This window comes from Saccoglossus kowalevskii, chromosome 22 (assembly GCF_978046115.1).
Source record: "Saccoglossus kowalevskii chromosome 22, keSacKowa6.1, whole genome shotgun sequence".
Lineage (NCBI taxonomy): Eukaryota > Metazoa > Hemichordata > Enteropneusta > Harrimaniidae > Saccoglossus > Saccoglossus kowalevskii.
In genome coordinates this window covers 2,949,022-2,964,093 of record NC_140662.1, presented here as the reverse complement: position 1 = coordinate 2,964,093, position 15,072 = coordinate 2,949,022, and the positions used below count along the sequence as shown (strand labels likewise).

The 15,072-nt window shown below is 35.2% G+C and overlaps 1 protein-coding gene across 1 annotated transcript; it reads right to left on the bottom strand.

The window, feature by feature from the left end:
• Nucleotides 1-5,606: 5,606 nt before the first annotated feature.
• Nucleotides 5,607-6,674, bottom strand: LOC146728623 (UDP-galactose:fucoside alpha-3-galactosyltransferase-like). Its single transcript, XM_085496123.1, has one exon. It carries the CDS (start codon nucleotides 6,672-6,674, stop codon nucleotides 5,607-5,609), a length of 1,068 nt encoding a protein of 355 aa, XP_085352249.1.
• Between the last annotated feature and the right edge of the window lie 8,398 nt (nucleotides 6,675-15,072).

Genomic DNA, 15,072 nt, shown 5'->3' with positions numbered 1-15,072 from the left:
ACTGGTTTAAAGAAAATTGTCTATTTTGACATTTGTTAAAAGATTTTTTAATTGAGGAAACAATAAGTACCCATTCATTCATAATATATATTTTTGCAGCCTATGTGACCAGTCTACAATTTGAAATATAGCATAATATCTGCCTATGGTAAAAGCATTATATTACTGACAAAATGGTCGATATCATCTAAAATACAACCATCATTTTCTCAAAAAATAGGGAGGTGATCCCAACTTTTTAAAGTTACTATCCTTATATTGCATGGAAGTACAAATTATTTGAAAATTAATAAATTCTGAGTAGGCTTCTACCCTATGTAATTGTATTTAAAAGGGCGTCCAGCTCCGACGGTGTCAACCTATCCTAGACAATCAGATGGTATGGCAGCTGTTTGCTCTGTGAATATGTTGATGTGATATAAACTGGTAACGATGTGCGAAATGGGGTGACGTGGTCCTTGATTTGGCAAATCTTTGACAGAATCACATTCTGCGTAATTTAAGCTTATGTAAATTAGTTAAACGCAGTACAATTACATTTTCATATTTATCATATTTAAACGATGGATTTGTGTAGTTGACTTGTTTTCTTAACGTCATACTACTGTGCTAAACATGTGTTACGTTTTCAAAGAGTAACTAAAATAATCATGTAATCAATAGGCAAATTACATATGAAGGCGTCTATTAACGTTTATATTGACGGGACAATCTAAAAACTTTAAATGTCGGTTGTCGTCGCGTTGCACATGTGCGACATTTGTGTTGATAATATTGATTTTCCCACAATCCAATGTTCTCTTCTAATAGAAATCACAAGTATGAGTTTTGACCTCGTTCATATGCGCAACAGCCAAAGGTGCTATCTTTGTTTGTTATGAAATCCATATATCTCGCGCATGCGTGGCGCGACAAATTTAAATTGAATGAATCTTATGAAGCCATGATCATCTAAATTAAGTGCAATCCGTTCCAAAAGAGTAACACCAAACTTTATTTTCTTGAAACAGTATCTGTTAACATGTAATTGGTTGTAGCCATTGATTAACGAACGTGAGTGTGCCTTAAATATTGCTCATTGTATCAAAAACGTGCCAAAGGTCATGTGCCTTAAATGTAGCAACAAGGAGAATGCGAGTGCACTGTTAATCCAAACCAAAAACAGTGAAGGTGGGGAGCAGCTGAGAATCAGCAAAATCCAAAATTGCAAGAATGGGTGAATGCATTCTTTCAGACTCCAGACTACTGGTTGTTCAGGCTACCGAGCCGCATGCATGTCCAACGACAGACATAGTTGACAAGAGAGGAGGGCAGTCCGAGGACTTCAAATGCCCAACACTAAGGGGGGAAGACAAATTAAATGTGTCATGAATTGTTTCAAACTGTCAAAATATGTAGATGATATGTGATATTAGTATACATCTAGAACCAAAAACAATAGAATTTACAGTATATGTAGATGATATGTGATATTAGTATACATCTAGAACCAAAAACAATAGAATTTACAGTATATGTAGATGATATGTGATATTAGTATACATCTAGAACCAAAAACAATAGAATTTACAGTATATGTAGATGATATGTGATATTAGTATACATCTAGAACCAACAACATTAGAATTTACAGTATATGTAGATGATATGTGATATTAGTATACATCTAGAACCAAAAACAATAGAATTTACAGTATATGTAGATGATATGTGATATTAGTATACATCTAGAACCAAAAACGATAGAATTTACAGTATATATAGATGGTGTTTGTTTTATTATTATATCCATTAAGGGATAATAATATGTATACCATGAACATTAAAACAAATACTTTTGCATCACCTACATATTTTCCTTTTAAATATTATATTGCTCTTACCTGTAGTTACGAACCATAAATAAAAGGTCGTGGGGCATATTATATTATACTGTTGTCCGTCTTTTATCGTACGCATACCTCATGGACAGCTTATCCGCACTTCTAACACTCTATCTAGATTTATTTGTCTACGGAGCAGATGAAGTAGGTTTCAAAAACACACCACGTCAGAATATGTTATCAATACGTTGATATTACTAATTGTAATACCCAGATGACATGATGGATCCTGTTATAAATTCTGTAAGCAAGAGGTCCCTGACAAAACAGTTCATTACTCGCAGCTTGGTGAGAAGTAAATCAGTTGATGTTACAAGTCCAACTAGTTATCATATGCAAGTAAGCTGGTTTAAAAAACTGCACAACGATAAAGTCATAACGTATTTGAATAGGCACTTGTATTGATTCCGTCCACATCAGGTTCAGATGTCATCTTGGCCAAATCATCCCAAACCTGTATCTTGTTTATAACCAGTCATCGCAATCATCAATCCCGAGCGTGGTTCACCGCCTCCTCTATAAGAGAAGTCTCCACCAAAACAGTCAATGATAGAACTAGAACACACAGGCATAATACAAAATAGAGATAATATCATTTACAAGAAATCTTCAGGTGATATCCAGTCAACCCATACATAGAATGTTGAGGTTTGGCCTGACTCAAAGCTCATTTTCCAAAACCGAATACAGATATAGTAGAGGGTTTTTGAGATTTTTAATAACATTTCGTGAGTGAACTATTCTGTAAGACATGAATATTGGGAAAGCGTATCCTTGCTCCTATTTCAAAATTATTATGTGTTCATCAATGTTGTAGTCATTGCTCTAATGAAATAAACGAATGATGTCATGATGGCCCACATTGTGTTTAGGGAACCGATTATACTGTTGGAGCTGTTTAACATAACAAAGGAACCTGAATAAATTAGTTTTGCGATACGCCATCTTGTTGAATTTAGCATCCACTTTCGGTGAAATTTGTCACTTTCTAGTCCTCCAATTGTTCACGTTATAAGAGTCCCCGTAGATAAGATATATGTATAAAGCTCACAATGCACAAATTACACCATTTATTCATCGTGAAATAGGCTAAAATGACGTCTCAATGACGTGCCAGTCAGCCGTTGATTAATCTTTAAAAGCAATACTGACAATCCCGCTTAAAAATCCAATCCTATTTTCACGGGAATGTTCGTAACTTATTGCCCTGTGCAAATATTAACACGAAAAAGACACGACCGTATTCTAATGTATCTCAGCTTTCTGAAAACATATACATTGCCATTGCTGCAGTACGGGGAAGGTCCGAAACGCAATGAAACTTTTATTCCACTTCCCCTCTCGTTTGCATAAAATAAAAACAAATTTCATCCAATCAAAACCGCGCATTTACAGGTTTGATACACACCACATGATGTATAATAATATAATATATCTCAAGTAGATGAACACAAAACATTACGAATCGACTATATCACCCTTAGTAATACCAGCAGAAAATGCCAGTGTTAAAGTCTGGGGTGTTTGTGCACTTCTGCTGCACATTGAAATGGGCTTTCCAGCCAAGGAGTTGTGGGAATAGATAATAGAATAATCAGATTAATAAATTATGATTATAAATATTTATGACCCATTTTATTTATTAAACCTTACTTGATATAATCTTTCGCAGAGATTTACGACTCTGATTATTTACCAGGATAATATGCAAAATATATAGTTTCACAGCCTCGGACAAATCTAAAACGATATGCGATATATTGCGACATACAGACCTCTAACTAATCCAAATTTCCTCGGCTAGAACTGTATATCAATACAATAAAATGACGTGATTGTTACATGACTATTACTCGCCCATTTACGACACAGTGACACAGCGACTAGTGAACATTTGGTTATATGTATTTCATGCATTTCACTGTCCGGTGAATCATTGTCAAACACAGCATATGACAATTCCTGTTTACCATTGATTTTTAATCCGTGTCGAAAACGTGCAGTGAATGGCCATTATGTGCACGTTTTCGACACGGCTTTTCAGTCAGCTTAAGTGATAAATGATTTGAATAAACAGCCGATGTCAGTAGAGCCAACGTGTTTAAAATGGAGTAAGTACTGCAAACCAAATTCTGCATAGGTATGTCTCTAACACAAGATTTTTGGTTCTAATAATTTAGCGTACTTTTTTGACTCAGCAGCTATCAAAACCTAATATTACATGTAAGAACGTAAACAAATCCGTCGAGATTTCAGGTTTTCCTCTCTGAACTCCTTCCCCGCGAGTTCTACAAACTATTTATAGTGACACATGTCAAAGTGTAAACTGGTTACTCATTTCGCCATATCTGCCGCTTATATCGCTTTTAATCGACCGTCTAATCGCTTAATTTCCGACCGGCAAACGACCACATGTTTATCGCTTGTTTTTTCTTTCGCTCGTTTATTGAAAACACCAAACGCTCGCCCAAACATGAGTGGTCGAAATAGTAGCTTTGAGCAAAGACACTAGAAAAATGCAATACAAAATGTATTTTCTTGTGTGTTTGGTTTGAGGATACAACGAGTATTGACTATTATTAAATTCTGAACGATACATTCAATCTATGACACTTTGTATCGTTCGCGAACGCGACCTAAAATATGACCTCTTGTTACGTTAATGGGCGTACTGATGGAGCGGGACTGCATTTCGTTTTAATCCAGGGTTGCTTTCTCTTTTTAATAATGATTTTCGAGACAGCTAAGGCAATGCTAACTCGTTAGGGAAAATAACAGAGAAACGAGGAAAATATTGATGTGTTTTTCCAAAACATAACGATGTCTAATGGTCTGGTGTAGTCACAGTATAGCTTGTGGGTAAAATAGAAACTAATGCAGTTGTGATTATTTAGATTTTTTACGACATACAATTATATTTTCAACACAGATCTCCAGCAGAGAGGTGGCGTCAGGTACTGACGCTGTCAGTATGAGAAGGTTTTGAAGCACCAATTTTAATAAAGCGACTGCAGCTCACTTGTCATTTTTATACTTTGTTGCTGTTCTATTTATCTATTTTATCTTTTTATCGAATTCTGTACTATCTTAAAAATATATATCTAAGTAACATCTACCATTTATGTTTCAGTCGTCGGAGCGAATCAATAAAGTTCACCATGAGTGTTCACCATTATAAAGAGTAATTCGAAATTGTTTTGGTTTGTAACGGATTTTATATTCACGTATTTGTCAGTAATAAATGCACTTTTTATGGGAAAATGTTGTCATTTTACCTATTAAATAATCCGACGAACTGAAACAAAAGTTTTATCCTATTGTCGGGGTGATGGTTTCGTGTCGGATTGGGTTGGTGTGAGTTCTTTTTCGGACCAGGAGTGAGAGAAAAACGGCTTAATTCTGCAGTTGGGGAACTTTTGACTCACTTGGCTTCAGATTGAGGGACTGGGCCGTAACGCTTGCAGACGCACACAATGATGAAGAAACACCAACATTACTTAGTTACAAATATATATTGATAATATAAGATGTGACTTTTAAATACAATCATGGTTGTTGATACTAAGGCTAACTGAGCGCAGGAATACGAAACGTCCTCGTTTCCGGTATCAACTAAACTAAAACATAATATTCATGAAAAACTGCTAATAACCTCCTAACACTATCATCGCCCAGCACCACAGTAAATTGTGTACATAATACACATTGATTAAATCGCCTTAATTAATGCCATTTGTAAGTTAAATTTTGACAGGCATTGACAATACATTGCACCGTATCACGTGATAAAAACCAGTGCCCCCATTTTTGGGCTCTTCTGATTTTGTTCTCGTTGCCAATAACATAGTTGTTTTGCAGAACAACTGGAGTGACGTTATGTTGCATTTCTACGCTATGGTACCACTGCCCACTGACAAATTTGTCCTTGGGTAGATAGTTCAATCTGATTGGGTCCTCACTGATTGCAATGTGTGATAACATTACTTGTTCCGAGCCTTTAGTACCGATGTTCTGTTGCTCGTCTTTAAACGTGCTCATACGTTTACTAAGTCTCATGGACAATGTATTCCACACTCTTTGTGTCGCTTTTGTCGCATTTAGAAACAAGAAACCAGCACAGAAACCATCTCCTTTAGCGTAATTTGCGACATTGACGTGCATATCTGATGGATGTATCAGTCGACGAAAAATATGTAGAGGGTTTCCAAACCACACAGCGTCTGATTCAGTTATTAATACACTAATATTAATCGCCAACAACTTATTAATTATCATCACACGGAACAGTCCAAATTGATAATAATTGAGATGTCCAAATAACATGGAATCTTCTGTTCCGAATTCTATAAGTAAGACATTCAGTTCAGGTCGCCAACCAAGTAATCCATCGTACGCAGCTTGGTCAGTTGTAATAAACACCGTTTGCTCTAATACGTCATCAAAACAATCCACGTTGCAAATCCAACTTTTTGTCATATTCATGTAAGCGTGATTCAAAAACTGCACAACGATAAAGCCATACCGTTTCTGTATAGCTGCACACCTTTCAAGTAATGAGTTTTCTTGTAAAATTGTGTTGAACCTGTTCTCATCAGGTCCAAGCGTGCTCTTGGGTGAGTTAGCCCTGCTTTCCTGTTCATGGCCTGTCGTCTCAGAATCCGAGCGTTGTTGAATGTCCCACCATCTTATATAAGAGAGGTCCCCACCTAAAAACCACGTCCATGCCAGAAATACAACACACAGACACAAGACAAAACGACTTGATATCGTGAACATATTTGAGGTCTTCATGTTGCAACTGTGCATTAGAGTGTTGGAGCAGTGCCTTGCGTGTTACACTGGTAATAGTCAGATTGTGGGCTTGATTCTCCTGGGATGTTGAGTATGACACGGTCTAAAATGTCGCGGCTGCAGTACGGGACATTTTACCATGGGGAGGACTTTACATTCAGAAGAGACTGGGTACGACTGATTCACCTGTCTTAAAACCTATGACCCAACCATGTATAGATAATAGTTGAGGTGGTATTATTGTACTTTTGAAAGCATTTAGCAAGTTTTGTCAACCAAACTGCATGAAATAAGTAATATGAAATGTTGTACAAGTCCCCGTTTTCAAATGGAATATGCTATGAAAGTCCGTGAATATTTGTTTAACTTACATTTATGTAAGTATTACACGTTTTCGTCATCCACCACACATGTCACCTGCATAATCGATTCAGTGGGGTCGGCGTAAAATACGATACACAACTTCATGTATGAATCAAAAGCAGCTAGCGAATACCTTCCCTCAATGCCACTTAATATATGTATACAAACATATTCATATATCTGCCATAGTCTTAAACATAGTAGTGTTAGTGAATAATTCGTAAATGCCACTGAACAATTCCTTCAAAAGTATGCAATTGTAACCAATTAATGTAACTGGCAAGTGCTAGTATTAGAGAACTAATGCAGTGGAATTACTTGTTGAAACCTTGAGTGTCGTTAAATTGGAACAGAAAACTGTAATTTTCCTGTATGCTTAAGAACGTTTAATAATAAAATTACGTATTTTATCCCGTGATTACAGTCAGCGAGTTCCCCGTCCTCCCTCTAACTCGGCGCTCGGTGGCGAACAAGATAACAAGAGCCGAACTATTGCTCGTTCCACTAATCAAAAGCGTTTTTATCACTCATGTATTCTTGCAAGACAGGATGCAACGGCAGTATTGCAGTGCAAACACTGGGTTGCTAATGGAAGAGCTACATGACACAACCCATTGCTTCATGTGGCTTCCTGCTACATTGTGAGAAATGTAGCTCCGTCTTTTAAAGTGTCACGTACTGCAATATTGCTGTTTTATTTTTTTTTGCTGTCACAGTAACTTATTCCAACTCCATGTGATTGGAGCGATAATATGGCATGATTTCCGTCCAGAAACATGACAGGGATCAGTCTTATGGGAGTTCAGAAATTTCACTGGTACTAACACCGCTACACATATGTACTTTCGCCCATTATGGGTTGGCACGTCATTATTGTTTAAATATTATGTATTCAAGTGTTTTGATGTCTTTAGTGTATGACTATTCTAACATATAGTTGACAATGTTGGTTATTACATTCAACGTGAAATACACTTCAATTATATGCAAAAAATAATATTTTTATGTGAATCTATGTCATACTACATATTAGATTGTATTTTAGATGATATCGACCATTTTGTCAGTAATATAATGCTTTTACCATAGGCAGATATTATGCTATATTTCAAATTTTTTAATTGTAGACTGGTCACATAGGCTGCAAAAATATATAAATAAAAATTAAAATATTTATTATTTATTTAATTAATATGTGACCAGTCTACAATTTGAAATATAGCATAATATCTGCCTATGGTAAAAGCATTATATTACTGACAAAATGGTCGATATCATCTAAAATACAACCATCATTTTCCCAAAAAATAGGGACGTGATCCCAACTTTTTAAAGTTACTATCCTTATATTGCATGGAAGTACAAATTATTTGATAATTAATAAATTCTGAGTAGGCTTCTACCCTATGTAATTGTATTTAAAAGGGCGTCCAGCTCTGACGGTGTCAATCTATCCTAGACAATCATATGGTATGGCAGCTGTTTGCTCTGTGAATATGTTGATGTGATATAAACTGGTAACGATGTGCGAAATGGGGTGACGTGGTCTTTGATTTGGCAAATCTTTGACAGAATCACATTCTGCGTAATTTAAGCTTATGTAAATTAGTTAAACGCAGTACAATTACATTTTCATATTTATCATATTTAAACGATGGATTTGTGTAGTTGACTTGTTTTCTTAACGTCATATTACTGTGCTAAACATGTGTCACGTTTTCAAAGAGTAACTAAAATAATCATGTAATCGATAGGCAAATTACATATGAAGGCGTCTATTAACGTTTATATTGACGGGACAATCTAAAAACTTTAAATGTCGGTTGTCGTCGCGTTGCACATGTGTGACATTTGTGTTGATAATATTGATTTTCCCATAATCCAATGCTCTCTTCTAATAGAAATCACAAGTATGATGTTTGACCTCGTTCATATGCGCAACAGCCAAAGGTGCTATCTTTGTTTGTTATGAAATCCATATATCTCGCGCATGCGTGGCGCGACAAATTTAAATTGAATGAATCTTATGAAGCCATGATCATCTAAATTAAGTGCAATCAGTTCCAAAAGAGTAACACCAAACTTTATTTTCTTGAAACAGTATCTGTTAACATGTAATTGGTTGTAGCCATTGATTAACGTACGTGAGTGTGCCTTAAATATTGCTCATTGTATCAAAAACGTGCCAAAGGTCATGTGCCTTAAATGTAGCAACAAGGAGAATGCGAGTGCACTGTTAATTCAAACCAAAAACAGTGAAGGTGGGGAGCAGCTGGGTGAATGCATTCTTTCAGACTCCAGACTACTGGTTGTTCAGGCTACCGAGCCGCATGCATGTCCAACGTCAGACATAGTTGACAAGAGAGGAGGGCAGTCCGAGGACTTCAAATGCCCAACACTAAGGGGGGAAGACAAATTAAATATGTCATGAATTGTTTCAAACTGTCAAAATATGTAGATGATATGTGATATTAGTATACATCTAGCACCAAAAACAATAGAATTTACAGTATATGTAGATGATATGTGATATTAGTATACATCTAGAACCAAAAACAATAGAATTTACAGTATATGTAGATGATATGTGATATTAGTATACATCTAGAACCAAAAACAATAGAATTTACAGTATATGTAGATGATATGTGATATTAGTATACATCTAGAACCAAAAACAATAGAATTTACAGTATATGTAGATGATATGTGATATTAGTATACATCTACAACCAAAAACAATAGAATTTACAGTATATGTAGATGATATGTGATATTAGTATACATCTAGAACCAAAAACAATAGAATTTACAGTATATGTAGACGATATGTGATATTAGTATACATCTAGCACCAAAAACAATAGAATTTACAGTATATGTAGACGATATGTGAGATATTAGTATACATCTAGAACCAAAAACAATAGAATTTACAGTATATGTAGATGATATGTGATATTAGTATACATCTAGAACCAAAAACAATAGAATTTACAGTATATGTAGATGATATGTGATATTAGTATACATCTAGCACCAAAAACAATAGAATTTACAGTATATGTAGATGATATGTGATATTAGTATACATCTAGAACCAAAAACAGTAGAATTTACAGTATATGTAGATGATACGTGATATTAGTATACATTTAGAACCAAAAACAATAGAATTTACAGTATATGTAGATGATATGTGATATTAGTATACATCTATCACCAAAAACAATAGACTTTACAGTATATGTTGATGATATGTGATATTAGTATACATCTAGAACCAAAAACAATAGAATTTACAGTATATGTAGATGATATGTGATATTAGTATACATCTAGAACCAAAAACAATAGAATTTACAGTATATGTAGATGATATGTGATATTAGTATACATCTAGAACCAAAAGCAATAGAATTTACAGTATATGTAGATGATATGTGATATTAGTATACATCTAGAACCAAAAACAATAGAATTTACAGTTATTTAAAAAGTTATTTCTGCCTTCGTTAAAACGTATATTTCAATTTTCCCTTCGGATCAACTATGTCACCAATATTGATTCGTTGAAAATTATTTATGTCACTTTCAATCACTTTACATTGAATTCAAAAAGTGCTATTTTGTGTGATAGAAATATAATCGCGTTATCGAACAACAACAAAATGTTTTTTTCTGATATGTTATGCTGTTATTTCCCATTAAATTATTACTACAAGCAGCGGTGGCGGTGGCGGCCTCAGTCAATACGCCAAATGTTAGTCGTATTGTGAGGAAAAGCAATCCTCAATAAGGTTCAGCTTGCTGGCATTGACTGTTGAGTATTCTCTTCAATATACGCTTTGTGCTTGGTTCAGGAAATATGAAGCATTTAACTAAAGTAGAAAAATTTAGAGATCAAGTCTAATATTGCACTTGCTTAGGATTATCCCTATTGCCTCAAGATGTAATGCTTGCGTGTTAGCTTATTTTATTAGTAGCTTATTTTGTTCATCAATTTCTTCTAGACGTTTTACATTTTTTCATATATTTGTGTTAAATAGTGCTCCAATCCTAGAATACATTCTTCTCTTAGGATGATAATATGTAATATGTGCCCAAGCTTTCCCAATGGCGGGTCTGCCTATGAATGAGTGTGTGATGTAACTTAGTTGTCTGTGGCTTTGGGGGTTATTGGATTAGGGTTAGAATCATGCACTTTCATGACTATCCGCCTCTGAGATGAATTTAATCTTCGTCCTAGTGTCTTCTGATTTGGACATGAAAAAGGACTAGCTTAGGATTATCCCTAATGCTTGAGTGTTAGATTATTTTAACCAATATTTGTCAATCAGTGAAAATAATTTAGATTTTATTTGTTCACGAATCGTAATGCTTTGTATATAAAAGTATTCGAATGCATCACCAGTTAACTCGTCCAATCTTTTGATAATTACCACAGCATAATCACGCCAATCTGTTTGCGGAAATTAAAAATGTTAAAAGGTATTATATTTGGTTGAGCGCCTGTTATTTGGTAGATACGTGTTATACTGACGATATAACACATTTGCAACACGGTGAGGTCCTATAAAAGTGAAAAAATATATTGTTTATAAACGAATGCGTTAGTTGTATTCCTTTGAGACATGAAAAACATATGTTATACAACAAAGTATTTTATAAAATACTATCGTGAATGCGTGAAGTTACGTCGGAACTGGCCAAAGTTAACGTCTAGTTCACCGTCAATTTACACTATAACCATCAAAATAAATGTCATGTGTACTGTGCAAATCGTTGATATATTATACAAATCCCGTATTTTAGTCTAGTAGCCAACGCCAGTATTTTTTGAGTTCGTGGTCCCCTCCTGGCAACTTTATTTTGATGACTGGATGTGATAGTACATCTATTACTTTCATCATTTTTGTCGCATATTTAATTAGTTATAACACTTTGAGCCCCCCCCCCCATTTACATCCAAAGGTCACTTTTTTGTCTATGCCTGTGACTGTGTATATCTACAGACATTATTGTTTATGGTGCATCTGGACAAGTTTTTAGCAAAATCCTTTAAAACTTGTTGCAGGTATAGAAGGAAATTTATTTATAACTACTTAACTCCTAAACTCAAGTCAAATTCAGGACTGTCATTTTAAAATGGCTTTGCCAAGGTTGGAACATACACATAAAATACACATAGCCCTACATACCATGGGTTGTATTTCCAGCTGCTAAAGGTAACAAAGAAAATTCCATATTTGATGGACAGACTTCCCTGAAGGAGTGTGTTCAGATTATTAAATTAATATTGCATATACAATATGATATACATAATTATGGTATTCATCGATAGCATTCAATGTGGTGATATATAAGAGAAAATATACATACGATAATGTTTAATGGTTTACTAAACACAAATTAACACATTATTTTAACAACAACAAAACAGTATTCAAATAGTAAATAGCATACAAATTATTCTATAGTTTATTCAAGACGAGAATTGTCATCTTCGTCATTGTCCTCAATGTTGGTACACTCCGAGGAACAGCAACATGCTGGCGTACATGCCATTTTAACTTTACGAAGGCCACAACGTCCTGTACAATCTTTTTTGCATTTACATGTTGTCAATTCCTGTAGAACAGTTGGAGCTGCCGATTGCTTCATCAACACTGGTTCACAGTTTTCATTCCATCCATGACCACATGGTGAAGGTAATTCAGGGTTTCCATCCAGACAACGAATCCATATTGCTGCTTGATAGTTTGCCCTACAAACATGCTGTTGAAGGGTATCCTGACATGGTGGTAAATATGAATATCGCTTTTGAGTTTTACAGAACAAACTGTATTGTAAATGAATTATTTGGAATGTCATCAAAGCGAATCTTCTTATACAAAGACACAATAAAACTTTCAGCGAATTGCATTGTCTCTTCTGAACAATCAAATGATTTTCCAAGATTCTGTAGAAGATCGGTGCATGAAGTAGCTATGGTTAGAGCAGATTTCTTTCCAATGCCAGCAAATCCAGATGTTGTGTCCGCTCCTGTTAATGCATGTAAATCTGGAAGGATTTTAGCTAATCCTCCAAGTACTCTGCTTATTTTTGAAATGTTAATATACCTAAAGTTGGCTGTCACGACTGTTGCAACCTGCCAATCTTGAGGCACTGGCATTGCATAAAACAGCCACATCTGTGTCTGGACTATGCACAATCACAGTTTCATAACCTGTATCAAAAGCATAGTTAGCATGAAAGACAAGTCTTGTGTCTGCCTCTTTATGTGAACAAGACAGACTAGGAATAATAGTTGCAACAGAGTTGCTTCTCAGGGCAGTGTAGGCAAGTCCATTAGCTTTCTGCATTCCAGCTAAAAAGACTATTTGGTCAATTTCTAGTAAATGAGCAGAATGCTCTATCCAATATTTATGAAGAAAATCAACTAAGTTGATCTTATTCGCAGTGACTGAAATAAATTTGCTCCACTGTTTCGCGATCAATGTCTGTAGTCCATGAATGTGAATTGTAATTCCACCAGATTTGATTCAGCGAGACCTCTCGCCCATTTTAATTGATTTCTCAAAATACTGATCACTCACAATATCAATTCTTGCCACAGACTTTGATGTTATCAGAATATAATCAAATAATTTATCTCCATACTCTCTGAATGATTGGCAAGAATGTGCAAGTTGTCCTGGGCTTTGAATGACGACCATAAGGTCGAAGGAAACACACCACTTACATTTGTCAGAGATAGAAATTGTGTTGCTAGCATGTACATTTGAAAATTGTTCAATCTCATGTAAAAGAATTGCTCTCTGGGTCTTACGCAGTGTCCCATCAGATGTAGCAATTGACAGATGTATATTGGCTTGTTCATACTTGAAAAGTTCTTTAAGACTGAATTTCCGATATTGAGCAATAACTACAAGTCTGGAAAATAGTTCTATATCTGCAAGGATCACATTTTGAGTAGACGATTTTTTGGACAATGGATATTTCTTTAGGCTTGCAAAGTGTTACACGCAACGTAATATTACCGTAATTGGTATAGTACAGGTGTGATGGTTCAAATACCAAAATGGCAACAGTAACTGAAAGACTTTCCTGGCGGCGATGATAAAATACGAACACGGAGCTAACAGATGAGGTTTCAACTGGTACTGGTATTATTATACTCTGCAAACATCAAGTACAATAACGCGGGAAAACTCCACTACTCCAATAACTAGATACTTAAACTCCAATACAATTCAACGAGATCTCCGATCTGACTCAGTGCTGAACAACTCCCCTATATATACCCACACTGTCTATAAATAGACCATTACATCAGCATACATAATGAGTCTGGAATTTACTATACATTTCTAGAATGTTCCATTACCTTCTATTGCCTCCTACAGTGTTCTATTACCTATTCAACCAGTTTCTAAACAAAATATAGAATATTCCACCCAGACACAGTAAGGTTCTAGAACATTCTCAGTGACACGGAAGTGGTAAATAAGTCGTATGCGACACAAAGGTATGTATTTTATTGCATTTAATCTTGTCAATGAACACCTGTCCGTGCGCAAGACGATTCTGTACAAAGTTACAAAGAGCTTCTTCACCTAGAGTGCAAGATCCTAGGAGACATTCTGAAACTTTTTCAGACAACTGACAACCCGAGCCAATGTTTGAAAGTCGGGATGGGTCAATGGAAAATGGATTTACCCACTCTTCAAACTGGTTATATATCTTGCAGACAATATCATTATTTCGAGCTATTGTATTTTTGTGCAGATCTTTATTTGAATTTGCGTCATCATTCATTTCAAGAACTGTTCTAAGAAGATCACTGGTTTTGCTGTCTCTGTTCAATGTCTGTTTCAGTGTCTGGTCAACTGGTATTTGTGCAAACTTTTGGCTGGATCTTGCAACTACAAAGTCGCCATTTATAAAATGTTCATGGACACCAAGTGCTCTATCTTCAAGCTCCAACATTTTTCATAATAAAAAGTAGCATATCATGAATAATTATGTCTAT